The sequence below is a fragment of the Ranitomeya imitator genome, chromosome 2 (genome assembly GCF_032444005.1).
Source record: "Ranitomeya imitator isolate aRanImi1 chromosome 2, aRanImi1.pri, whole genome shotgun sequence".
In the NCBI taxonomy this organism is placed as follows: domain Eukaryota; kingdom Metazoa; phylum Chordata; class Amphibia; order Anura; family Dendrobatidae; genus Ranitomeya; species Ranitomeya imitator.
The window spans coordinates 33,111,650-33,138,593 of record NC_091283.1 but is presented as its reverse complement, the minus strand read 5'-3'; the positions used below and the strand labels follow the sequence as shown (position 1 = coordinate 33,138,593).

Genomic DNA, 26,944 nt, shown 5'->3' with positions numbered 1-26,944 from the left:
TCCGCTAGTTTTTTTGGGGACGGATCCGTCGCATCAGTTTTTCGCAATCTGCGACGGATCCGTCGAGCCAAAGGATTGTGACTGACGGCAAAAAACTAATGTGGGAAAGGGGCCCAACAGTGAGGCGGCGCAGGAGACGCACGTTTTTGTCTCTCTTGCCTACGCAGAAGGAGATGACCCAATGCATTGGACTATTGGTTAAAAATGCAGCACTGGACAAAATACTTCACAATCAGTGTAAAGGAAGAGTCCGACGACCGTATAAGATCGCAACGCAATGCTCGGACTGGCCGATGGCTCTGCCGACCCAGGCGCGACAGCATGTACTTCTATGCAGCTGCCGGGAAAGCCGCCAGACAGTCCGAGCAACACGTTGCGATCTTCCTCAGAGTTACACGGGTGTCCGACTCTTCCACAAGGCAGAAAAAATGTTAACAATGGGCGATAACCAGTAAGAACCAGGAGCGACGCAGATTTTGTCCATCATAGATTTTGTTCAACATAGAAGAGGATTCTTTACTGTTAGGGCAGTGAGAATCTGGAATTGCTTGCCTGAGGAGGTGGTGATGGCGAACTCAGTTGAGGGGTTCAAGAGAGGCCTGGATGTCTTCCTGGAGCAGAACAATATTGTATCATACAATTATTAGGTTCTGTAGAAGGACGTAGATCTGGGGATTTATTATGATGGAATATAGGCTGAACTGGATGGACAAATGTCTTTTTTCGGCCTTACTAACTATGTTACTATGTATTGTGCCCTCAAAGCAGAAGAACCAGATGAATCTGAGGCTTGGTTAAAAAAAAAAATGTAATACGGGTCAGGCCCTGATCCTCCAGAACGAGAGACGCTCTTTGTATCACGTCTCTAAGCATCCTCTACTTGTACAAAATAGGTCATAAGAAAAATAGTTTTTCTAAACCGGAGAATCCCTTTAAGATAATAATAATGAGAAAGAGTCGCATCGACCCGTCCATGCAGCCAGTAAAGATGATAACAATTAAGTTCCCGCTTGTAAAAACATTGTCCAAAAAAAAAAAGTCTACATCAATAGGCAGTACACCTGCTCCCTCAGGTCATATAACAAATCAGCGCTCGTGATACACACGGTGACCACAAGGTGGCGCTCACTATATCTTCCCTCCTAAGACAAACGTTCCAAGGTCGAAATTATACGTCGTATTCTGGAGATTTTCGTCTGCAGAGAATTCTAAAGAAAAAAAAAGAAGAAACGACGATAAAGAAGAAGTCAGACAGGAACGTCCACGGAGACGCGTCCAGCTCTGCAGCTATGAGGACCCACCTCTGTCTCCTCTTCCTCCTCCATCTTGCCTTTCCGCTGATTCTCTAACTTGCTGAGTTTAGACTGCAGTTTCTGGAGTTGGGAGGACGGATCCACCAATCCCTTGAGGGTTAAAAAAAAAAAACAACAAAAAAGAAAAAAAAAGTTTAACTGAGCAAAACTTTAAAAAAAAAAAAAAAAGTTCTAAAACTTCATCATCAATAAAAGGGAAAAGTTCTGTCAGTTTGTATTGCAGTTTGCAGGATCTCTGCTGTCAGTCAGGGAATAGAAGCAGCAGTCCCGGCTGCCTGGGATCACACCGACAACGCGTCCATGGTAGGTGATGGTAGGGAGGGTCCTCGAGGATCGACACGCCGGTCACTTACCCTCAGGTTCATGTACACGTGACAGCCATCGGTCACTTCTCCGGAGGCCCAGCCAGGACCATCCCCGGGTGCCCGGGGTGCGGCCCCCGAGAGGTGGAGAGGGCCGGAGAATGAGAGGGTCTGCAGCGGAGACAGGAAGGTCTGAAGAGACAGCAGGTCGTCTTCTTGGGAGCAGGAGACTCGGACTGGAGAACAAAGCAGTTACATTACTTAAAGGGAGTTTCCGATTTCATGTAAATATTTCTTAAAGGGGTTGTCCTTCCATTAAGTATCATATTAGTTGCACAAGTGATAAACAAACCAACATTATTCCTCATTAAAGATATCATCCAGTGAGGAATTAGGAAACTTCTGACAACACGGCGCCACCTGGTGTACACAGTGTATAGCAATGTGCGCGTCCACCTAATGAGCAGAAACACAGCGCCACCTGGTGTACACAATGTATAGCAATGTGGGCGTCCATCCAATGAGCGGAAACACAGCGCCACCTGGTGTACACAATGTATAGCAATGTGGGCGTCCACCTAATGAGCAGAAACACAGCGCCACCTGGTGCACACAGTGTATAGCAATGTGTGTGTCTATCCAATGAGCGGAAACACAGCGCCACCTGGTGTACACAATGTATAGCAATGTGCGCGTCCATCCAATGAGCGGAAACACAGCGCCACCTGGTGTACACAATGTATAGCAATGTGCGCGTCCACCTAATGAGCAGAAACACAGCGCCACCTGGTGTACACAATGTATAGCAATGTGCGCGTCCATCCAATGAGCGGAAACACAGCGCCACCTGGTGTACACAATGTATAGCAATGTGCGCGTCCACCTAATGAGCAGAAACACAGCGCCACCTGGTGTACACAATGTATAGCAATGTGTGCGTCTATCCAATGAGCGGAAACACAGCGCCACATGGTGCACACAGTGTATGGCAATGTGTGCGTCTATCCAATGAGCGGAAACACAGCGCCACCTGGTGTACACAATGTATAGCAATGTGCGCGTCCACCTAATGAGCTGAGTGCTAGTGGTCACACATGCTCAGTAGCCATAGCTTGCGCGCCAGGAGAGGAGCAGCCTCTACAAGGAGTACTTTCTAGCTTCCAGAGGGGGAAGGAGACCGATTTTGTCTACAGCTTATTCCTGCAGAATCAAGGAAGACAGGTGGGTGCAAAAAGTGATAACATTTAAAAAAAAATAAACACTTTGTGTTTCAATTCAGTGCCATTTTTAAAATCCCTGCTTGCTGTCTGTGAGTAGGATGAAAAAAGACGGAGCTGAGGTTTTGCCACACTGTCCGTCCAGTGTAGACAACCCCTTTACGAGTGCCGATCTCTCTCCGGCCCTGGTCTGCGGCATTATTTGGCATTCCCGCAGGACAATCCCTTTAATTCCCAGTAACCCTTTACCTTCAGGTCTGGCCTTCGTCAGGTTGTAGTCGCTCCTCAGGCCGCGTATCGTCCGGACCACCGAGTATACGAAGTCAAAGCGCCGCATCTCCTCCGGATACGACCAGTGACCCTGCGAGAGGAGCGCGAGGAGTGAGTGACGCCATAATACCGCCATCGCTACGGACGAGACGCGGCCTCCATTATCGTACCGTGTGCCCGGGGTGGGGGAACTCTGCCACACAGACGCTGGGCGCCCGCCAGGAGGGCGATGACGGCAGTCGCTGCCACAGTTCTTCTGAGAGGTAAGGGGTGAAGGGAGCAAGAAGCCGAAGAGTCACCTCCGCCCCCCGGTACAGCACCTGCCGAGCGTCGGAGCCGCCAGGACCCTTCAGAACGGGTTTCACAGCTTCCTGTAGATAAAAAATGAAAATGTGTTACTATGTGTACGCAGCTCCACTGCTGAGTAATACGTCTCCATAGTGACAGACTACAAACCAGCCCTGTGTGTAGTCAGAGCTTGGGAGGGACCCAGAACTGCAGGGTCAGGTTACACATTAGTCCGCCTCAGAGCTGTATTCACAAAACGGCACATCTTTAATGATGACCATTGGGAAAGCTTAACCTACCGTTTTCTGTTTACAGCTCCTATGCAGACCCATGTGCAGCCCTATCCTGCAGTGCTCGGTTATAACACATGGCTGCAAGACCAGACTACACACGGGGGAGGTTTGTAGTCTGTGACTATGGAGGCACATTAGTCTGCATAGGAGCTGTATGCACAAAACGGTGGAGTGAATGAAGTAAAGGTGGAGCAAAACTGCCAGCAGCAAACAGTCAGTGCATGCTGGGGGTTGTAGTTCTGACCCAGCCGCAGGCCACTCACCACGTAGATATCGCAGTAGTTCTTCAGCCAGAAGCCATGAATGGCGGCGGTGACCTGGTGAATCTCGTAGCTCCGCAGCTTCTCCTCGCACTCCTCCGTCACCTGCCGCAGTCGGTCCAGCAGCCATCGGTCCAGGGGGGCCGACGGCCTCAGCTGATGAGAAGAAAGCAGGATTTATGTAGCCCCCCAACAGCTTGAAAGACGGCGTCATCTCCCACCCTCTATTCTGGGACCCCCGCTCCATTCACTTCTATGGGAACGTAGACTTTCTCCATCTGTCCAATAGAAGTGACTGGAGCGGTGGTCACACAGCAGATATTGGGGTCAGTGGAGGTCCCAGAGGTCAGACCCGCAACAAACTGCGGGGACCTATTCTCTGGGCTCCCCACCAATCCTAAGCGTGAAGGGGACAAGTGAGTGGGGGGCCGGTAACAGGTCCCTGCACAGAAGGGGACCTGAGGGAAGACAGTCTTAGGGTACCGTCACACTATACAATTTACCTACGATCACGACCAGCGATATGACCTGGCCGTCATCGTAGTGTGGTCGCTGGGGAGCTGTCACACAGACAGCTCTCCAGCGACCAATGATGCCGAGGTCCCTGGGTAACCAGGGTAAACATCGGGTAACTAAGCGCAGGACCGCGCTTAGTAACCCGATGTTTACCCTGGTTACAAGCGTAAAACTAAAAAAAAACAAACAGCACATACTTACATTCTGGTGTCCGTCAGGTCCCTTGCCGTCTGGTTCCCGCACTCAGTGACTGCCGGCCGTAAAGTGAAAGTGAAAGCACAGCCGCTGTGCTCTGCTTTCACTTTACGGCCGGCAGTCACTGAGTGCGGGAACCAGACGGCAAGGGACCTGACGGACACCAGAATGTAAGTATGTGCTGTTTGTTTTTTTTTAGTTTTACGCTTGTAACCAGGGTAAACATCGGGTAACTAAGCGCGGTCCTGCGCTTAGTTACCCGATGTTTACCCTGGTTACAAGCGAACGCATCGCTGGATCGCACCGCTAGATCGCTAGATCAGTGTCACACACACCGATCTAGCGATGACAGCGGGAGATCCAGCGATGAAAGAAAGTTCTAAACGATCTGCTACGACGTACGATTCTCAGCAGGATCCCTGATCGCTGCTGCGTGTCAGACACAGCGATATCGTAACGATATCGCTGGAACGTCACGAATCGTACCGTCGTAGCGATCGAAATGGCAGTGTGTGACGGTACCCTTAGGATCGGTCGGACCCCCACGATCAGCTGCCATTAATAAGATTGAATACCTCTTGAAGCTTAAAATTTGCTTGGCTCTTAAAGGGATTGTCCTCCTGCTGTTTGCAGCCCCATACTCCGTGTAGTGGCCGTTCTCAGGTACTGCAGCTCGGCCCCCATTCACTGCTATAGGACCTGAGAACGGCCGCTCCACAGTGTACGGCGCTGTGCTGTCCGAGCTCAGTCACCGCTGCGTCAGATATCGGACCCCCACTGACCCGGCGCCGAGGGTAGCCCACCAATATCATAGTCCTGGACCATCCCTTTAAGGAATTAAAATTAAATAGAAAATGTGACAGCAGCTTTCCTCACCTCCTCCATGGGCAGAGGGGTGAACCCTTCCCCCAGTGCGGCCAGCGCGAATCTCACCCCATTCCACACTTTGTTGCAGAAATGTCGCACGGCGAGAACCGAAGCGACGTCCAGATTAAAGTCGTCACCTGGAAGCGGGAAGGAAGCACACGGCGTCAGATCTCAGGGACATGGCAGAGACGGGGAGATGTCACATGGTGGCAAAAAGGGCGCCACAGCCACACGGTCAGGCCACGCTGCAGTACCAGACACGGCCACAGGGGAAAAAGGGGGCGCTGTTCAAGAAAAAACAAATCCACTATCTGTCATCCCTCGCCACAAACACAGGGGTGCGAGCCTCACCTTGTACGCGATGAGAGCAGAGGGCGAATCTCAGGGCGTCGGTGCCGCACTCCGGGATCCCGTGTGGGTAATCCTTTACCTGGGACAAGAAATGGAGTCCTGTCATCAGAGGGCGGCTCATGGCAGGCCTGCCCTCCAGCACCGGGGTACAAGGACAACAAAAGGGGCACGTGCCCAATGGGCCTCCACCGCAGAATCCTCAACTGCACGGGACCTCCATTCCACGGGACCTCCACCGCAGAAGCCTCAACTGCATGGGACCTCCACCGTACAGGACCTCCACCGCACAGGACCTCCACAGCAGAAGTCTCTACAGCAGGGGCCTCCACCGCAGAATCCTCAACTGCACGGGACCTCCACCGCAGAAGCCTCAACTGCACGGGACCTCCACTGCACAGGACATCCACCACAGAAGCCTCCACCGCAGAAGCCTCCACTGCACGGGACCTCCACCATAGGAGTCTCTACAGCAGGGGTCTCCACCGCAGAAGGACCTCCACGGTGCGGAACCTCGACCACAGAAGCCTCCACCGCAGGGGACCTCCACTGCAGAAGTCTCTACCGCAGAAGTCTCTACAGCAGCGGCCTCCACCGCACAGGACCTCCACCGCAGAATCCTCAACTGCATGGGACCTCCACCTCAGAAGTCTCTACCGCAGAAGTCTCTACAGCAGGGGCCTCCACCGCAGAATCCTGAACTGCACGGCACCTCCACCGCAGAAGCCTCAACTGCACGGGACCTCCACCGCAGAAACCTCAACTGCACGGGACCTCCACCGCAGAAGCCTCAACTGCACGGGACCTCCACCGCAGGGGACCTCCACCACAGAAGTCTCTACCGTCGGGGACCTCCACCGCAGAAGCCTCCAGCGCAGAGGACCTCCACTGTTTTTTTTTTATTTTTTACAAAATATAGAGTGTGTTATGACACCATATAGCTTTTGTGTTTTCTGCACTGTATGGCGGTAGTATTTGTACATTTGATATCATTATTATTTCCAATTTTCAGTCTTTGGTAAAAGCATTTGTGAATGGGAAGCAAAGTCTTTAATATCCCATCCATCTTACCAGTCCGGACTCTGCTACTTTTAACTCTCGCGGGTCCAAATTTCCCTCCTTTAATTTTTCCTGTAGTTTCTGTGAAGATAAAATGAAAAACACTAATGATTAATGTACGTGACTCTGCGCATCTCGTCTAGAAATCTGGCACAATTTGTGCATGCTGGAGCAGCAGCGATTCAGGACAGAAACAAAAGTCCGAGGGAGCCTAGAGGAACGAGGGGGGCCCGGAGGAACGAGGGGGCCCGGAGGAGCGAGGGGGCCGGGAGGAACGAGGGGGCCCGGAGGAGCGAGGGGGCCCGGAGGAGCGAGGGGGGCCCGGAGGAACGAGGGGGGCCCGGAGGAACGAGGGGGGCCCGGAGGAACGAGGGGGGCCCGGAGGAACGAGGGGGCCGGGAGGAACGAGGGGGGCCCGGAGGAACGAGGGGGGCCCGGAGGAACGAGGGGGGCCCGGAGGAACGAGGGGGGCCCGGAGGAACGAGGGGGGCCCGGAGGAACGAGGGGGCCGGGAGGAACGAGGGGGGCCCGGAGGAACGAGGGGGGCCCGGAGGAACGAGGGGGGCCCGGAGGAACGAGGGGGGCCCGGAGGAACGAGGGGGGCCCGGAGGAACGAGGGGGGCCCGGAGGAACGAGGGGGGCCCGGAGGAACGAGGGGGGCCCGGAGGAACGAGGGGGCCGGGAGGAACGAGGGGGGCCCGGAGGAACGAGGGGGGCCCGGAGGAACGAGGGGGGCCCGGAGGAACGAGGGGGGCCCGGAGGAACGAGGGGGGCCCGGAGGAACGAGGGGGGCCCGGAGGAACGAGGGGGGCCCGGAGGAACGAGGGGGGCCCGGAGGAACGAGGGGGGCCCGGAGGAGCGAGGGGGCCCGGAGGAGCGAGGGGGCCCGGAGGAGCGAGGGGGCCCGGAGGAACGAGGGGGCCGGGAGGAACGAGGGGGCCGGGAGGAACGAGGGGGCCGGGAGGAACGAGGGGGCCGAGAGGAACGAGGGGGCCGAGAGGAACGAGGGGGCCGAGAGGAGCGAGGGGGCCCAGAGGAACGAGGGGGCAGAGAGGAACGAGAGGGCCCAGAGGAACGAGGGGTCCGAGAGGCACGAGAGGGCCGCACTTCGCTCTGCACTCAATTCTAAACAATCACTGCACAGTATAGCAGCTACGTTGACTCATGCAGCGCGGGATCGGGGAGCCGGCTGTCAGACACAGCCGGACTCCACAGAGGGCAGAGCTGGTGTACAGCCATCTCTGCTATATACAGTGCAGGCTGGTGCCCCGTACACAGGACGCCCTATTGGACCCTCCTCCTCTAATCTCAGCGATCTTTGTGACTGCAGGAGGGAGAAGGAACTGCTGGTCCTTGTAGTCCCAGTCGCCTCTGCTGTACACTCTGCTACATTTCCCCTGTAACTAGGGATAATATACCAGCCCCAGTTACAGGGGAAAATGCCCCCCAGAGTCACAGTGAGTGATACAGGACGGCGTTACAGCAAGCGGAGGTAGTACAGGGAGCGGCACGCACCTCCAGGGAAATGCCGCTCATCACGTCCAGAGGATCGAGAACATTTCCTAGAGATTTGCTCATCTTCCGCCCATGAGCATCTCGGACCATGGAGTGCAGGAACACCTGAGGGGAAACACAGAGGGAAGTGACCAGAGAGCAGCCGAAAACATGGACCACAAGCGCCAGTGGCAGCGCTCAGGAGGCGAGGAATTAAGGGGTTGTAAGTCCTAGAATAGTGATCAGGAGCCGAGCAGACAGTATACTGAGCGGAAACTAAACCGGGAGTAAAATAAAACAAAAACGTACAAATTCTCCCATTGGTCAGAACGAGCTCACTGACTGATTCTCAGTTAACCCATTTAGCAGAAGGGACATGAAGAAAAATGTTTAATGACCTAAATGCAAAAAGGATTTTTTAACCAATAGTTCATGTATTGGAAATCCCAGCAGTAAGTGATGAACATCCCTGCAGCTCCCCCGCAGGGGAAGTGAGGTATTACACAGTGCACAAATAATGCTCAGACATGTTGGGTCCTCCAGAATGAAATAGATCCTCAAAGAGGGGTTAACAAAATGGGACTTTAAAGGCAGACACCCCCTTTATCATGGAGGTACCTCTCGGAATGGTAGCTGCCCTGTGAGCTGTTCTCCCAGCATCACCATCCGGGCCACCCAGAAGAACAGGAGGTCGCTGCCCGTCTCCAGGAGGGAGTTGGGGTAAAAGTCCTCCAGATCCCGAGTCTGTAAGGAAGAGACAATGAGAGAACACCATCCCCTCCCCCACACAAGAAGAACAAACTAAGGGGAAAAAAAGATTTTATTTATTTATTTATTTTTTTAACCCCCTCACCCCTGGGCGATTTTCCATTTTTTACTCTCCTTCTTCCAAAACCCATAACTTTTCTGTCCATATGGCCATGTGACGGCTTGGTTTTTTTGCAGGACGAGTTGTACTCTTGAACGACACCATTCATTTTATTACATAGCGTCATGGAAAACTGTGAAATTCCAAAAAATAAGTGCAATTCCACAATAGTTTTTTTTATTTACCATGTTCACTAAATGCTAAAACTGAGCTGCCATTGTGATTCTCCAGGTCATTACGAGTTCGTAGACACCAAACATGTCTAGGTTGCTTTTTTTTTTTTTTTAATTTAAGTGGTGAAAAAAAATATATAATAATTTGTATGAAAAAAACCCCAAAAAAACTCTGACGGTGATTGAGAGCGGCATTTAACTGTTTAACAGCTGCGGGTGGATCTCGGATTAAACCAGTCATCGTGTGCTGGGATAGGTGTGTGGAGGTATGATGTAAGTGTGCATCATCGGTCGTGAAGGGGTTAAAACAAAATTCTGATTTTTTTTTTTTTTCCCCACCAAATATTTTTTCTAAAAAAAAAACTATACAAGTGTGGTATCGCTGTGATCGCACTGACCCAAAGAATTCTGTTTCCAAGTTATTTTTACTGCTAAATTAACGTAGTAAAAAAAAAAAAAAAAAATACAACAAAAAATTGTTTTTTTCACCATATTTGGGAGTTTTTCACTACATTACATGGTAAAATGAATGGAGTCATTCAAAAATTCAACTCGCCCCGCAGAAGACAAGCGCTGATACAACAATGATAGGAGTTACAGCTTTTGGAAAAAAGAGGAACAGAAAAAATTAAAAAAAATCAGTTCCTGCAGCCACCACTAGAGGGAGCTCGGGAGTTTGATGCAGACATTGAACCCTGCAATATCACAGTGTGCAGTGAGCTCCCCCTGGTGGCGACTGCAGGAAGCCACACTATAAATCAGTAATAAATCTTCTCCTAAGGCAGAACTCACCGGCTGCGGCCATCCCAGCATCGCGAACGGAAAGAGAGCCGACGAAAACCAAGTATCGAGAACGTCCTCATCTACCCGGGAACAAGAGCTTATATAATCACCACATCGCAGGATAGGACGCGTGCCGGATTAGCAGATATTCTGTATTATCGGGCGGGTAAGCCCTCACCTCTCCTAAGGACGAGCTCGCACTCCGGTTTCCCTAACACGTTGGCGGCTTTCTTCCTGGCTTCTGATTCGCTGTGAGCAGCTACCCAGAGTCCTTCGCTCTCGTCCTCGTTATCCTGCGGAGCAGACAACCGGGGGGTCAGCGAGAAGCCGGTCTCGGATACATGGAGCGCCCCGTTACACTGGGGGTCACTCACCTGGGGAGACGGCGCCGCGGACACCCGGTACGCGGGAATCTGATGCCCCCACCACAGCTGCCGCGAGACGCACCAGTCGCTGGAGTAAAAGGACATCACAAAAATGAAGAAAGGTACAAGTATCAAGAGGAACTGGTTCTGTCTTCAAAAATGGGGTATGTCCCCGAATATCGGGAATGGCATCACTCTGAGTGCAGCCTGCAGTGTAAAGCATGGAGGCTTGGTTACAGGATGCAGGGACATGCATCCTCTAGTCCAACTGCTCTAGCACTACAACTCCCAGCATGACCCGAGATGCTAGAAGATAGTTTTCTCCTTGGAACACTACAAGGCGGTGGAACTACAACTCCCAGCAAGACCCGATATGAGGCTACCTGATGTTCGAGAGCCAGTTCTTCCAGTTCTTCTGGTGATAGGACGGCGTGATCCTCATCTGCCCCGACTCCACGGCCTTGGGATAGTATCACGTCGGTCATATGAGAAGACACGGAGGGTGACGGGGTGGGATACGATAATGGAAGGACAGGACGGCTCCTACCCTTAGAGCTTTTTGGGCCATTTCCTCACAGTTCACAAACCACTGGCGCTTCAGCAAGTGTTCAATCACGTCACCGGAGCGGCTGCAACACAAAGAAACGGGGTAAAGAGCTGCTGTGCAGACTTGTATGTCGTTCCTGCAGCCACCACCAGATGGAGCCTCCGCGCACAGGGATCCATTACAGTGAACATCTGTGATCAGTGAGCGCCCTCTAGTGGTGGCTGCAGGGAATACAATTGTATCATTGATCTCTAGAGATGACGATTTGTATCTCTCAAGTCATTAAACTATTGTATGATAAAATGGGGGTCAACTAAGGAAAACCTACAAAGAAAGTTCATACACTGATATTCCTGTTTCCAAGACTTAAGGTCTGGGGGTCTGAATTTCTTTATGATCTGACATCTTGGGTCGCCGTCTGTGACCTGAATTCATTTATGGATCTGATGTCAGCAGTTTGAGTTCATTGTGGGGATCTGACATTTGGAGTCAGGTTTAATTTCAGTTTAGGTTTTAAATTAATTGTGCCGTGATTTGAAAATTCCTTTTTTTTTTTCCTTTTCACCTTTGGAAAGTATTAATCTCTAGGTTTCATAGCGTCATCCTACTCGGAGAGTATTAAATGTCTAGGTTTCATAGTGTCATCCTACTCGGAAAGTATTAAATGTCTAGGTTTCATAGCGTCCTCCTACTCGGAAAGTATTAAATGTCTAGGTTTCATAGCGTCCTCCTACTCGGAAAGTATTAAATGTCTAGGTTTCATAGTGTCATCCTACTCGGAAAGTATTAAATGTTTAGGTTTCATAGCGTCCTCCTACTCGGAAAGTATTAAATGTCTAGGTTTCATAGCGTCATCCTACTCGGAAAGTATTAAATGTTTAGGTTTCATAGCGTCATCTACTCGGAAAGTATTAAATGTTTAGGTTTCATAGTGTCATCTACTCGGAAAGTATTAAATGTTTAGGTTTCATAGTGTCATCTACTCGGAAAGTATTAAATGTTTAGGTTTCATAGTGTCATCTACTCGGAAAGTATTAAATGTTTAGGTTTCATAGTGTCATCTACTCGGAAAGTATTAAATGTTTAGGTTTCATAGTGTCATCCTACTCGGAAAGTATTAAATGTTTAGGTTTCATAGTGTCATCCTACTCGGAAAGTATTAAATGTCTAGGTTTAATTCATAGTGTCATCCTACTCCGAAAGTATTAAATGTCTAGGTTTCATAGAGTCATCCTACTCGGAAAGTTTGTAAAGTTTGCTGTAATCTGCCGATGTGCCATCAGAGGGCGCTGGTTGTAGTCAGTCAGCGCCACCTGGTGGCTGCACAGAGCACTACATTAGGATGGCCTCACCTACAGACGGGCAGCAGCATCGAATGCTCGCAGTCTCCTCTATAAAGTCCTTTCTCCTTCAGTGCGGCCACAACCTGGTCCCGAGCGTCGAATCTTTTTACGCCCTGTAAGGATGCACCGACATATTGTAACGCTGACCAATACGAGAGAAGAGGGGATGCACAGAGCATCAGACCTGTATCCAATCCCCGCAGGCTTCCGTCATGGATCCATCTTCCCCGATCACAGAAATCGACGGGAGCGCCAGGTCTTGCGCCATCTCGAAGTCTACGGGGCTGTGAGCAGGGGTCACCTTTACGGCTCCTAGAAGAAAAAAAATGGCCAGCGAGGGTCACACTGCCACCTAGGAAGTCGCAGCCACCATGCAGGGCTCTACTGACCGGTGCCAAACTCCGGGTTCACCAGCCGATGGGCGACAACAGGGAGCAGACGGCCAGTGAAGGGGTGGCGGAGGCTTCTGCCATGGAGGCGCTAAGAAAGAACGAGTCCCAGGTCAGTCCTGCGGTCTGGACAGGCATATAAGGCAGCTCCGCGACATGCGGAGCCGTCACCGCTGCGTCCCAGGTCAGTCCCGCGGTTCGGACAGGCATAGAAGGCAGCTCCGCGACACGCGGAGCCGACGCAACGTCCAAGGTCAGTCCAGCGGTCCGGACAGGCATAGAAGGCGGCTCCGCGACACCGCTGCGTCCTGCAGCCACCACTAGGGGCGCTTACAGGCACGAGCTGCACACGGCCTATGCGGGGTTCACAGAAAAACTAATATGGCAGCCAAGGAGGCATTCAGAAGGCTACAAGGACAGCCCACCGGCACCCAAAGACATGTGCTGGGAGAGGACAGTGCTGCAGTCAGTGACTGACAGCAGCATTTCCATGGTCCGCTGGATCCGGACACTGCAGATGATGGATGTATCACACAGCCGGCACCGGCCATATTACCGGATAGCAGGGAGCCCAGAGTCCTCTGTAATCAGCGCCATTACTTCTCACAAAAGTTTCGTCGTCTTCCAAAAACCAGAATATAATGGAGACTCACCAGGTACCTGGGGTCGTCCGGATGGACCGCCACGGCGGTGTCCCCCAGCATGGTCTCCGGACGTGTGGTGGCCACAAGGATTTCACCATCTGTAATGCAAGGAAGGCAGCGGAGTGATCAGGAGGCCGCACTGAAGGGGCCGCCACCGGCTGACGGATCTACCTCCTTCCTCTGTGGGGTAAGCGAAGCGGAACAGGAGTCCAAAGGGGACTTTCCTCTGGTAGCCGGGCACGGACAGGAAGGTCTGACCACCCAGCTGCCGACTCTCCACCTGTGGAAAGAGAACACAGAACAAACATGGAGTCTGCGTCATGTCTCCAGTCCGTGTCAAGGGGCAGCGGACGACACTGTTCATGCATTTCCTCTGTGTCGAGGGGCAACAAACAGGGTGGTCCATATTGAGGGGTGGCGGAATTTGATGGTCCTTGTCTACCCTCCCCATTGAGTGACGGCGGATGGCGCAATCCAGAGTCCCCTTGCGTCGATGGGCGGCAGATGGTTCATATCTCCCCTCTGTCTCAAGGGGCGGCGGCAGACATGACGGTCCATGTCAAGGGGTGGCAGAATGGGATGGTCCTCGCCTACCCTCCATGTTGAGTGACTGGACGACGCAATCCATGTCTTCACCCCCTATCCCTCGTGTCGTGGGGCTGCAGACAGGACGGTCCAAGTCTCCCTTCCGTGTCAAGGGGCAATGAACGGGACGGTACATATCAAGGGGTGACGAAATGGGATGGTCCTCGTCTCCCCTCCACGTTAATTGACGGCGGACCACGCGGTCCACATCTCCCTTCAGTGTCGAGGGGCGGTGCACTACACAGTCCATGTCTTCCCTATGCACTGAGTGATGGCGGATGACGAAGTCCACGTCTCCCCTCCGTGTCAAGGGGTGACGGACGACACGATCCATGTCTTCCCTGAGTGTCAGGGGGCAACGGATGGAACAGTCCATGGCGAGAAGTGGCAGAATGGGATGGTCCTTGTCTCCCCTCCGCGCTGCGTGACGGCGGACGACGCAGTCCACGTCTCCCCTCAGTGTCGAGGGACGGCGGATGCTACAGTCCACATCTCCCCACTATCTCGATGGGCAGCAGCGGACAGGACATGTCTCCTCTACATGTTAAGAGACGACGGAGGGGCCACTCCATGTTTCCCCTCCATGACGGGGGGTGGCGGACATAAACATCTGCCCTCTACATCAGAGGCGGCAGATCAGAGGTGGGGCCATGCCTTACCTCAATATCAGAGATGGCGGACCGGAGGGCACAGGACCAATTCACAAGACGATGCCGGCGACGAACCAAACCGCTCTCATAGAGATGGATGAAGGCCTCCGACACGGCGCGAGAGAAACGCTGAGGATGAAAGGAAGATCAGGGCCGGGAGAGACGGCAACGATCACGGGGGAGGAGGAGATTGTACCGCACCACGGAATACGAAGGCTCTATATAAATCAGAGCAATTACTTCTACAGAAAGGCCACCGGATATTGGGACATCCTAAGAATCTGGCCTGTGCCAAAATAGTCCCGTGTGCCGGATCTTGCCACCTAAGTGATGTTCTGAGAGATTGACAGTGGCATTTCAATGGTTAAACAGCGGTGGTCGGAGCTCAGCCGCCAGCGTCAGGTGGTTATATGGAGCGGATCAGCGATGGCGCCGTGTTACAGGGTCTCACCTCGTCCATGGTGAAGCAGGATCGGTCCCAGTCCAGAGACGCCCCGAGGGACCGCAGCTGCTGATAAATCCTGTCCCCTTTACTGCAGGAAGGAAGAAAGTGACAAAGTCAGAGACACAAAGACGCAGCGACCGCGGCCCGGACTGATCGCGCCTCTTACCTCTCCTTCCATCGCCACACGGCCCCGAGAAACTCCTCCCGACCCAAATCGTGGCGAGAGACGCCCCCTTCTTTATACAGGTTCTTCTCCACCACGGTCTATGACGGGGAAACAGCAGCCGGTCAGCTTGAGGGACTACAACTCCCAGCATGTGGCATCCTGAGAGCTGCATTACTTCACGGAATACCTGTGCAGCCTGGTAACAGGGCGGCACAAGCCCCATTCACATTCATGGGATTCGGATTTTACAAGGATTGAGTCGTGGCACCAGTGATAAAATCCGGGTGAAATCTGACCGTTTCCTACAGATCCAGTGCCGTACCTGAGTGGCGATCCCCGCGTGATCAGATCCAGGCACCCACAGCACCTTCTCACCCAGCATCCTCCTCCTGACCAAGAAGAAAGCAGAGACACACGGGACCGTGATGTGACTTCAGTCTGCTCTGATCGCTGCTGAATTAAAGGTTGTGCAGGACTCGAAGAAGAAAATAAAAGGGGGGGGGGAAGGTCATCAATTTTTTGCTATTTTTTCCTCCCAGAAACAGCTCCACACCAGTCTACAGGCAGCGTGTGGTATTACGGAACGGTATCACTTGAATGGAGATGAGCTGCAAAATCAGTGGCTCGGCTTCTGCTTGAAACAGGGCAGCTTTTCCACTGTCGGCTCATGACTGCTGCTGTGTAGAGGGGGCTGGCTGTTCTTTTCAATAGCTAAACCAACCTCCTTGTAGGCCCATACATTGGCAGCGACAATGCCGGCTTTGCTATGGAAATAAGCAGCCAGCCGCCTTCACACAGGAAACGTCAGCTGTAGATCAAGCAGAAGCCGGAGGTTCAATAATGGAAATACATTAGAAAGTTGTATAATTTGCTTGTTGAGGCGAATAAGTAGAATTGTTTTTTTTTTTTTTTTTTTTTAAACTGGACAATCCCTTTAACTCATTGCAACGGGCGAATTTTCATTTTTATTAATGTGGCGTGATGCTGCTTTTATTGGAACCATTTTGGGCAATATTTGTTTGGATCAATTATTCCATTTTTTGGGGGCTGGGCCAGCTAGGAGATGACGATAGCATCAATTCTGGAGTATCCGCCCCTCCATTCTTTTCGGCATTTATATCTCAACAGATTAAACTTTTACTTTTTATTATTTTTTTATTTTTGAGGGAAACCCGCCGGCACACAGAGCTCACATGATGGGGGGTGATGGGCAGGGAGCAATAAGAAACCCTTTAAATGTCACAGTCAGAATTGACAGCGTCAAGTAAGCGGTTAACAGCAGGGATCGGAGTCAGCTCCGGTCACTGGAGTCCATGGGGTCCATTGTTGGGGCCCCTCAGGTTGACGGATCCAGCACTTCTGTTGTTCTGCTCTATGATGGATCAGATCCACAGAATTTCTGGACACAGGTGTGAACACGACCTTAGGTCTGCGCTGCTTTTCAGACATTGTTTACTCACCAGCGCACCAGAGAGTCCTCGATGGCGACGGTGAGAGCGTGGCCCAGGTGGAGGGAGCCGGTGACGTTGGGTGGAGGGATGCAGAGCGAGAAGATCTGGGGTCGGGCGTGGGGGAGACGACTCTGATGGGAGAAACAACAAAAAAATTATATTTATTAGGTTATATTCTACCTATGTGAACGGGTCGAGAATGAGCTGCGGGTTTGGGGTCTTTTCTCCCCTCTGCCAGTGACAGGTGAGGTGACACAATCTGGCCATAATCGCACCGACCAGGAGAATCCCATCACCGGCACAATGAACGCAGCAAAAACAACAAAGAACATGTATTTTATTCTTCCCCCATTTCTCTGCACTTGGAATTTTTTTCCCTTTTATTTTGGTGACAATCAAAACTACAACTCGTCTCAAAAAAACAGAAAATCTCGTACGGAGATGTCACTGGGAAAAGGAGGAGGACACACGAAAAAGACAGAAATGGCCAGGTCCTGAATGGGTTCATTAAAAAGTGAGAATCTGCAGCTGCGTCTCCCTCTTCTCCCCTTGCCTTGTTGCATGGTCTGACAGTAGGGGGCGCTCCTTACTATAATGGGGGTCACTCCAAGAAGGAGCAGTGCTGCCTCTCACAGCTCGTCCTCACCTGGTACTCCGGCTTAAAGAATCCCTGCTTCACCCACCAGGAATACCACGCGGCCTCCACGTATCGGGGACTGTACGCCGCCGGGAGCGGCACAGCGGTATCTAGGAATGAAATATAAGGCATTAATCAGGAAAGGCCGGCAGAGTATACAGTATATATACTGCCATACTGTGCCCACATAGTGCCAGACAGGCCACATATACAGAGGCAACATACTGAAATACTGTGCTCACATAGTGCCAGACAGGCCACATATATATAGACAACATACTGCCATACTGTGCCCACATAGTGCCAGACAGGCCACATATCATCATACAGAGACAACATACTGCCATACTGTGCTCACATAGTGCCAGACAGGCCATATATATATAGACAACATATTGCCATACTGTGCCCACATAGTGCCTGACAGGCCACATATATATAGACAACATATTGCCACACTGTGCCCACATAGTCCCAGACAGGCCACATATATATAGACCACATACTGCCACACTGTGCTCACATAGTGCCAGACAGGCCATATATATATAGACAACATATTGCCATACTGTGCCCACATAGTGCCTGACAGGCCACATATATATAGACAACATATTGCCATACTGTGCCCACATAGTCCCAGACAGGCCACATATATATAGACCACATACTGCCATACTGTGCTCACATAGTGCCAGACAGGCCACATATATATAGACCACATACTGCCATACTGTGCCCACATAGTGCCTGACAGGCCACATATATATAGACAACATATTGCCATACTGTGCCCACATAGTCCCAGACAGGCCACATATATATAGACAACATATTGCCACACTGTGCCCACATAGTCCCAGACAGGCCACATATATATAGACCACATACTGCCACACTGTGCTCACATAGTGCCAGACAGGCCATATATATATAGACAACATATTGCCATACTGTGCCCACATAGTGCCTGGCAGGCCACATATATATAGACAACATATTGCCATACTGTGCCCACATAGTCCCAGACAGGCCACATATATATAGACCACATACTGCCACACTGTGCTCACATAGTGCCAGACAGGCCATATATATATAGACAACATATTGCCATACTGTGCCCACATAGTGCCTGACAGGCCACATATATATAGACAACATATTGCCATACTGTGCCCACATAGTGCCTGACAGACCACATATCATCATACAGAGACAACATACTGCCATACTGTGCCCACATAGTGCCAGACAGGCCACATATATAGACAACATACTGCCATACTGTGCCCACATAGTCCCAGACAGGCCACATATATATAGACCACATACTGCCACACTGTGCTCACATAGTGCCAGACAGGCCATATATATATAGACAACATATTGCCATACTGTGCCCACATAGTGCCTGGCAGGCCACATATATATAGACAACATATTGCCATACTGTGCCCACATAGTCCCAGACAGGCCACATATATATAGACCACATACTGCCACACTGTGCTCACATAGTGCCAGACAGGCCATATATATATAGACAACATATTGCCATACTGTGCCCACATAGTGCCTGACAGGCCACATATATATAGACAACATATTGCCATACTGTGCCCACATAGTGCCTGACAGACCACATATCATCATACAGAGACAACATACTGCCATACTGTGCCCACATAGTGCCAGACAGGCCACATATATAGACAACATACTGCCATACTGTGCCCACATAGTGCCAGACAGGCCACATATCATCATACAGAGACAACATACTGCCATACTGTGCCCACATAGTGCCAGACAGGCCACATATATAGACAACATACTGCCATACTATGCTCACATAGTGCCAGACAGGCCACATATATATATAGACAACATACTGCCATACTGTGCCCACATAGTGCCTGATAGACCACATATCATCATACAGAGACAACATACTGCCATACTGTGCCCACATAGTGCCACAGGCCACATATATATAGACAACATACTGCCATACTGTGCTCACATAGTGCCAGACAGGCCACATATATATAGACAACATACTGCCATACTGTGCTCACATAGTGCCAGACAGGCCACATATATATAGACAACATACTGCCATACTGTGCTCACATAGTGCCAGACAGGCCACATATCATCATACAGAGACAACATACTGCCATACTGTGCCCACATAGTCCCAGACAGGCCACATATATATAGACAACATATTGCCACACTGTGCCCACATAGTGCCAGACAGGCCACATATACAGAGCTAACATACTGCCATACTGTGCTCACATAGTGCCAGACAGGCCACATATCATCATACAGAGACAACATACTGCCATACTGTGCCCACATAGTCCCAGACAGGCCACATATATATAGACAACATATTGCCACACTGTGCCCACATAGTGCCAGACAGGCCACATATACAGAGCTAACATACTGCCATACTGTGCTCACATAGTGCCTGATAGACCACATATCATACAGAGACAACATACTGCCACACTGTACCCACCCAGAATCACAAAGTACTAGATCATACAAGGCAGACATACTGCCATCTCGTGCCCACAGAGCGGCGCAGTCCCACCTGCTGCCTGACATTAGCGCTGTGCACCTCCCTCCCACTGATGCCCCTATGGCACTGCCGCCATCTCTCGTCATGCATTTTCCCATGGAGCTGAGACACTGCCCTCTCCTGGCAGCAGCAGGTGTCACAGGTAATGTCGGCCTCCAGATACAGGGGTTAGAGCAGACTGATGGCGCCGATTCTCCCTTCTACCTTTCTTCTCTCCTGGCGCCGTGCGGCCTTCGTACTCTGTGGTCTCCTTGTGTCGCCAGCGCCGGCCGGTCCCTGGAGCCGCCTGCGGACACATCGCGCCTATTAGTGACCATCCACTGTACACGCTGCACCATGTAATAAGGCGCTACGCACCGTCTCCAGCGCGGCGGCGGCGGCGTCCTCCTCCCGCTGGCACTGCCGGCGCCGCCGCTCGTCCCTCCTCATCTGCTCTGTGACACTAGCGGCACCCCTGCAGGGGGCTCCCCCAATGACCCCGCGGTCACGGCAGAGGCGGAGCATCGTAAGGGGCGGGGGAGGAGTCCTAAAAATAAAAAACAGAAAAAACGTGAAATATCAGACATTAAAAGTGAGATCGTTGTGCTGTGTGAAGCCCCTATAAGACACGAAACCGCAACACGGCACTATGGGTATTTTTGTGGCGGTATCTGGCGGCATTATATTGGCACAGAATGGCGGCATTATGTGGCCGCTGTATAGTAAGTATACGGGTGTCATGATGGGCGCGGCCTATTATTTAGGTGTCACATTATATTGGCGCAGTCTGGGAGTGGACTATCTGGCGGCACTACGTATACCCGGTCAGGGAGGATTATCTAGGGACTACATGGGGGTAGTTGGCTTCTTTCTGAGTTTATTATATGGCCACATTCAGGATGTATTCATTAGCACAAGAACGTTGGGATTATTCAGCAGTGTATGGCTGCATTATACGGGCTTAGTAGTCAGGAACAGTATGGCGGCATTATTTGTATTACGTGGCGATGTATGGGCGCAGTCTGAGTCAGTATCTGTACGGCACCATTATATGGACAGTTAGGGCCAGATAGTGCAACATTACGGTGACATTACCTTGCACTATATGGCGGCATTATACGGGCTTAGTATTCAGGAACAGTATGGCGGCATTATTCGTATTATGTGGCGATGTATGGGCGCAGTCTGAGTCAGTAACTGTACGGGACCATTATATGGACAGGGCCGTATGGTGCCACATTACGGTGACATGACCTGTGCACTATATGGCGGCATTATAAGGGCTTAGTAGTCAGGAACAGTATGGCGGCATTATTTGTATTACGTGGAGATGTATGGGCGCAGTCTGAGTCAGTAACTGTACGGGACCATTATATGGACAGGGCCGTATGGTGCCACATTACGGTGACATGACCTGTGCACTATATGGCGGCATTATACGGGCTTAGTATTCAGGAACAGTATGGCGGCATTATTCGTATTACGTGGCGATGTATGGGCGCAGTCTGAGTCAGTAACTGTACGGCACATTTATATAGACAGGGCCGTATAGTGCCACATTACGGTGACATTACCTGTGCACTATATGACGGCATTATAAGGGCTTAGTATTCAGGAACAGTATGGCGGCATTATTCGTATTACGTGGAGATGTATGGGGGCGCAGTCTGAGTCAGTAACTGTACGGGACTATTATATAGACAGGGCCGTATGGTGCCACATTACGGTGACATGACCTGTGCACTATATGGCGGCATTACAGGACTATATGGGCTCGTTACATGGGGGTCATTAGCAGCGGTATAATGCCGGCACTGGCGGGATTATATAGAGATATTGTGCAGCATTACTCGGGGTCTGTACGGCAGTGTAGGGGGGCAGCAGTATTACATAGGCCCGGTATGGCGGGATACGTGTCCTCTGCTCACACCGACCTTCTCTCCCGGCTCAGTCTCCGCAGCGCGGCTCTCACGTTCCTGACAGCCGGAAGTCTTGTGCGTTCCAGCACAGAATCCACCAATCAGGACGCTTAGTTTCCATTCTGAAAGCGAGGCTTGCCTGAAAGGACTCAACCAATAAAAGAAAAGAAATCGCAGACTTTCGTGGGCGTGGCCTCACTTGTTCCACCAATCACAGTCCAGGTTTATTTCGTTATTGGGTTACGGTATGTCTTAGTTTGGCTTTGGCGCAGCTCCTGTGTGAAGCCGCACTGGTGGGAGCTGCCTGCAGGGTCTGCACTGATGTGTGCGGGCTGAGGAGCGGGCGGGATGGTCAGAGAACAGGGCAGGTGATATCAGAGGAGGGCAGGAGCGATGGAGGATGGCGACAGATCTGGTCCGGTCGGGGATGGAGGGTGGCGACAGATCTGGTCCGGTCGGGGATGGAAGGTGGGGGCAGATCTGGTCCGGTCGGGGATGGAGGATGGCGGCAGATCTGGTCCGGTCGGGGATGGAAGGTGGGGGCAGATCTGGTCCGGTCGGGGATGGAAGGTGGGGGCAGATCTGGTCCGGTCGGGGATGGAGGGTGGGGGCAGATCTGGGCCGGTTGGGGATGAAGGGTGGGGCAGATCTGGTCCGATTGGTGATGAAGAATGGCGGCAGATCTGGGCCGGTTGGTGATGGAGGGTGGGGGCAGATCTGGTCCGGTCGGTGATGGAGGATAGCGGCAGATCTGGTCCGGTCGGGGATAGAGGGTGGGGGCAGATCTGGTCGAGTCGGGGATGGAGGATGGCGGCAGATCTGGTCCGGTCGGTGATGGAGGATGGCGGCAGATCTGGTCCGGTTGGGGATGGAGGGTGGGGGCAGATCTGGTCCGGTCGGGGATGGAGGGTGGCGGCAGATCTGGTCCGGTCGGGGATGGAGGGTGGGGGCAGATCTGGTCCGGTCGGTGATGGAGGATGGCGGCAGATCTGGTCCGGTCGGGGATGGAGGGTGGGAGCAGATTTGGTCGGGGATGGAGGGTGGGGGCAGATCTGGTCTGGTCGGGAATGGAGGATAGTGGTAGATCTTGTCTGTTTGGGGATGGAGGGAGGGGGCAGATCTGATCCGGTGGGTGATGGAGGGTGGGGACAGACCTGGTCCGGTCGGAGATGGAGGATGGAGGCAGATCTGGAACGGTCGGGGATGGAAGGTGGCGGCAGATCTGGTCCAGTCGGGGATGGAGGATAGTGGCAGATCTGGTCTGTTCGGGGATGGAGGGTGGGGACAGATCTGGTTCGGTTGGGGATGGAGGATGGGGGCAGATCTGGTCTGTTCGGGGATGGAGGGTGGGGACAAATCTGGTTCGGTCGGGGATGGAAGGTGGTGGCAGATCTGGTCTTGTCGGGGATGGAGGGTGGGGGCAGATCTGGGCCGGTCGGGGATGGAGGGTGGGGGCAGATCTGGTCCGGTCGGGGATGGAAGGTGGTGGCAGATCTGGCCCGGTCGGTGATGAAGGGTGGGGCAGATCTGGGCCGGTTGGTGATGGAGAATGGCGGCAGATCTGGGCTGGTTGGTGATGGAGGATGGTGGCAGATCTGGGCCGGTTGGTGATGGAGGATGGCGGCAGATCTGGCCCGGTGGGCGATGGAGGGTGGGGGCAGATCTGGGCCGGTTGGTGATGGAGGGTGGGGGCAGATCTGGCCCGGTCGGGGATGGAGGGTGGGGGCAGATCTGGTCCGGTCGGGAATGGAGGATAGTGGTAGATCTTGTCTGTTTGGGGATGGAGGGAGGGGGCAGATCTGATCCGGTGGGTGATGGAGGGTGGGGACAGACCTGGTCCGGTCGGAGATGGAGGATGGAGGCAGATCTGGCCCGGTCGGGGATGGAAGGTGGCGGCAGATCTGGTCCAGTCGGGGATGGAGGATAGTGGCAGATCTGGTCTGTTCGGGGATGGAGGGTGGGGACAGATCTGGTTCGGTTGGGGATGGAGGATGGGGGCAGATCTGGTCTGTTCGGGGATGGAGGGTGGGGACAAATCTGGTTCGGTCGGGGATGGAAGGTGGTGGCAGATCTGGTCTTGTCGGGGATGGAGGGTGGGGGCAGATCTGGGCCGATCGGGGATGGAGGGTGGGGGCAGATCTGGTCCGGTCGGGGATGGAAGGTGGTGGCAGATCTGGCCCGGTCGGTGATGAAGGGTGGGGCAGATCTGGGCCGGTTGGTGATGGAGAATGGCGGCAGATCTGGGCTGGTTGGTGATGGAGGATGGTGGCAGATCTGGGCCGGTTGGTGATGGAGGATGGCGGCAGATCTGGCCCGGTGGGCGATGGAGGGTGGGGGCAGATCTGGGCCGGTTGGTGATGGAGGGTGGGGGCAGATCTGGCCCGGTCGGGGATGGAGGGTGGGAGCAGATTTGGTCGGGGATGGAGGGTGGGGGCAGATCTGGTCCGGTCGGGAATGGAGGATAGTGGTAGATCTTGTCTGTTTGGGGATGGAGGGAGGGGGCAGATCTGATCCGGTGGGTGATGGAGGGTGGGGACAGACCTGGTCCGGTCGGAGATGGAGGCAGATCTGGCCCGGTCGGGGATGGAAGGTGGCGGCAGATCTGGTCCAGTCGGGGATGGAGGATACTGGCAGATCTGGTCTGTTCGGGGATGGAGGGTGGGGACAGATCTGGTTCGGTTGGGGATGGAGGGGGGGGCAGATCTGGTCCGGTTGGGGATGGAGGATGGGGGCAGATCTGGTACGCTCGGGGATGGAGGATGGCTGCAGATCTGGTCTGTTCGGGGATGGAGGGTGGGGGCGGATCTGGTCCGGTCTGGGATGGAGGGTGGCGGCAGATCTGGGATGGAGGGTGGGGACAAATCTGGTTCGGTCGGGGATGGAAGGTGGTGGCAGATCTGGTCTTGTCGGGGATGGAGGGTGGGGGCAGATCTGGTCCGGTCGGGGATGGAAGGTGGTGGCAGATCTGGCCCGGTCGGTGATGAAGGGTGGGGCAGATCTGGGCCGGTTCGTGATGGGAGAATGGCGGCAGATCTGGGCCGGTTGGTGATGGAGGATGGTGGCAGATCTGGGCCGGTTGGTGATGGAGGATGGCGGCAGATCTGGCCCGGTGGGCGATGGAGGGTGGGGGCAGATCTGGGCCGGTTGGTGATGGAGGGTGGGGGCAGATCTGGCCCGGTCGGGGATGGAGGGTGGGAGCAGATTTGGTCGGGGATGGAGGGTGGGGGCAGATCTGGTCCGGTCGGGAATGGAGGATAGTGGTAGATCTTGTCTGTTTGGGGATGGAGGGAGGGGGCAGATCTGATCCGGTGGGTGATGGAGGGTGGGGACAGACCTGGTCCGGTCGGAGATGGAGGCAGATCTGGCCCGGTCGGGGATGGAAGGTGGCGGCAGATCTGGTCCAGTCGGGGATGGAGGATACTGGCAGATCTGGTCTGTTCGGGGATGGAGGGTGGGGACAGATCTGGTTCGGTTGGGGATGGAGGGGGGGGCAGATCTGGTCCGGTTGGGGATGGAGGATGGGGGCAGATCTGGTCCGCTCGGGGATGGAGGATGGCTGCAGATCTGGTCTGTTCGGGGATGGAGGGTGGGGGCGGATCTGGTCCGGTCTGGGATGGAGGGTGGCGGCAGATCTGGGATGGAGGGTGGGGACAAATCTGGTTCGGTCGGGGATGGAAGGTGGTGGCAGATCTGGTCTTGTCGGGGATGGAGGGTGGGGGCAGATCTGGTCCGGTCGGGGATGGAAGGTGGTGGCAGATCTGGCCCGGTCGGTGATGAAGGGTGGGGCAGATCTGGGCCGGTTCGTGATGGGAGAATGGCGGCAGATCTGGGCCGGTTGGTGATGGAGGATGGTGGCAGATCTGGGCCGGTTGGTGATGGAGGATGGCGGCAGATCTGGCCCGGTGGGCGATGGAGGGTGGGGGCAGATCTGGGCCGGTTGGTGATGGAGGGTGGGGGCAGATCTGGCCCGGTCGGGGATGGAGGGTGGGGGCAGATCTGGGCCGGTTGGTGATGGAGGGTGGGGGCAGATCTGGGCCGGTTGGTGATGGAGGGTGGGGGCAGATCTGGGATGGTTGGTGATGGAGGGTGGGGGCAGATCTGGCCCGGTTGATGATGGAGGGTGGGGGCAGATCTGGCCCGGTCGGGGATGGAGGGTTGGGGCAGATCTGGGCTGGTTGGTGATGGAGGGTGGGGGCAGATCTGGGCCGGTTGGTGATGGAGGGTGGGGGCAGATCTGGGCCGGTTGGCGATGGAGGGTGCTGTGAATGTGAGAAGACCTTCATCAAGCAGTGACTCCTTACTGCCCACACGAGGGTCCACACGGGGGTGAGGCCGTTCATGTGCCCCACATGTAATTGCACTTTCACCAACTCCTCCAGCCTAAAGAGGCATCAACAGACTCCCCCGGGGGATCGGCCGCACCAGTGCATCCAGTGCTCCAAGGCGTTCGGCCACAGCGCCCACCTGGTGCGGCACCTGAGGATTCACACGGGCGAGAAACCCTATAAATGTTACAAGTGCGACAAGACGTTCAATAGGAAATTCACTCTGGAAATGCACGACAGTCCATACGAAAAAAAGACCCCAGGCGGACCCTGAGTCTTCTGGGAGCACGGACAATTCCGATGATTGGTGACCACATGGTCCAAGAAGATCAGTAAAGAGCAGCCTCCCCTCCTTCCTGAGTCGTCTTCATTTGGCAAAAAATATATGGCTTCCATGAGCTAGTTACTGAAATAGAGGAATAATGCAGTAATGTCACCTGGTTACTAGGGGCACACTGCCTAGCAACCAAAACATGGCCGCCATAACCTAGTTACTAGAATAGAGACTCCTACAATGAAAAATGGCGGGGCTTGGGGACACCTACAATGAAAGATGGCGGGGCTTGGGGACACCTACAGTGAAAGATGGGGGGGGCTTGGTCACGTCTACAGTGAAGTGCGGGAGAGGTTCTGTGATGCCTATAGTGAAAGATG

The 26,944-nt window shown here is 53.3% G+C and overlaps 2 protein-coding genes across 3 annotated transcripts; both read right to left on the bottom strand.

Moving 5' to 3' along the window:
* Positions 1 to 790: 790 nt before the first annotated feature.
* VARS2 (valyl-tRNA synthetase 2, mitochondrial) lies at positions 791 to 22,034 on the bottom strand. 2 transcript variants are annotated; one of them, XM_069746429.1, is made up of 30 exons: positions 21,981 to 22,034; positions 20,425 to 20,593; positions 20,272 to 20,353; positions 17,478 to 17,578; positions 16,841 to 16,962; positions 15,703 to 15,769; positions 15,381 to 15,478; positions 15,221 to 15,302; positions 14,779 to 14,898; positions 13,706 to 13,814; positions 13,544 to 13,632; positions 12,891 to 12,981; positions 12,686 to 12,813; positions 12,511 to 12,614; positions 11,159 to 11,240; positions 10,995 to 11,071; positions 10,621 to 10,699; positions 10,425 to 10,539; positions 10,256 to 10,326; positions 9,041 to 9,166; positions 8,444 to 8,548; positions 6,941 to 7,009; positions 5,873 to 5,951; positions 5,531 to 5,658; positions 3,947 to 4,099; positions 3,273 to 3,473; positions 3,082 to 3,193; positions 1,667 to 1,851; positions 1,302 to 1,403; positions 791 to 1,208 (listed from the first exon to the last, which is right to left on the bottom strand). In XM_069746429.1, the coding sequence occupies exons 2-30, from the start codon at positions 20,569 to 20,571 to the stop codon at positions 1,143 to 1,145; spliced, it is 3,090 nt and encodes a 1,029-aa protein (XP_069602530.1). In that variant the 5' UTR covers positions 20,572 to 20,593; positions 21,981 to 22,034; the 3' UTR covers positions 791 to 1,142. The 2 variants fall into 2 exon arrangements, with proteins under 2 accessions (XP_069602530.1, XP_069602531.1); XM_069746430.1 differs by having other exon boundaries at positions 791 to 1,196.
* A 305-nt stretch (positions 22,035 to 22,339) lies between these two features.
* LOC138666195 (proline-rich protein 36-like) lies at positions 22,340 to 26,305 on the bottom strand. Its single transcript, XM_069754434.1, has one exon. The coding sequence runs from the start codon at positions 26,303 to 26,305 to the stop codon at positions 22,340 to 22,342; it is 3,966 nt and encodes a 1,321-aa protein (XP_069610535.1).
* Between the last annotated feature and the right edge of the window lie 639 nt (positions 26,306 to 26,944).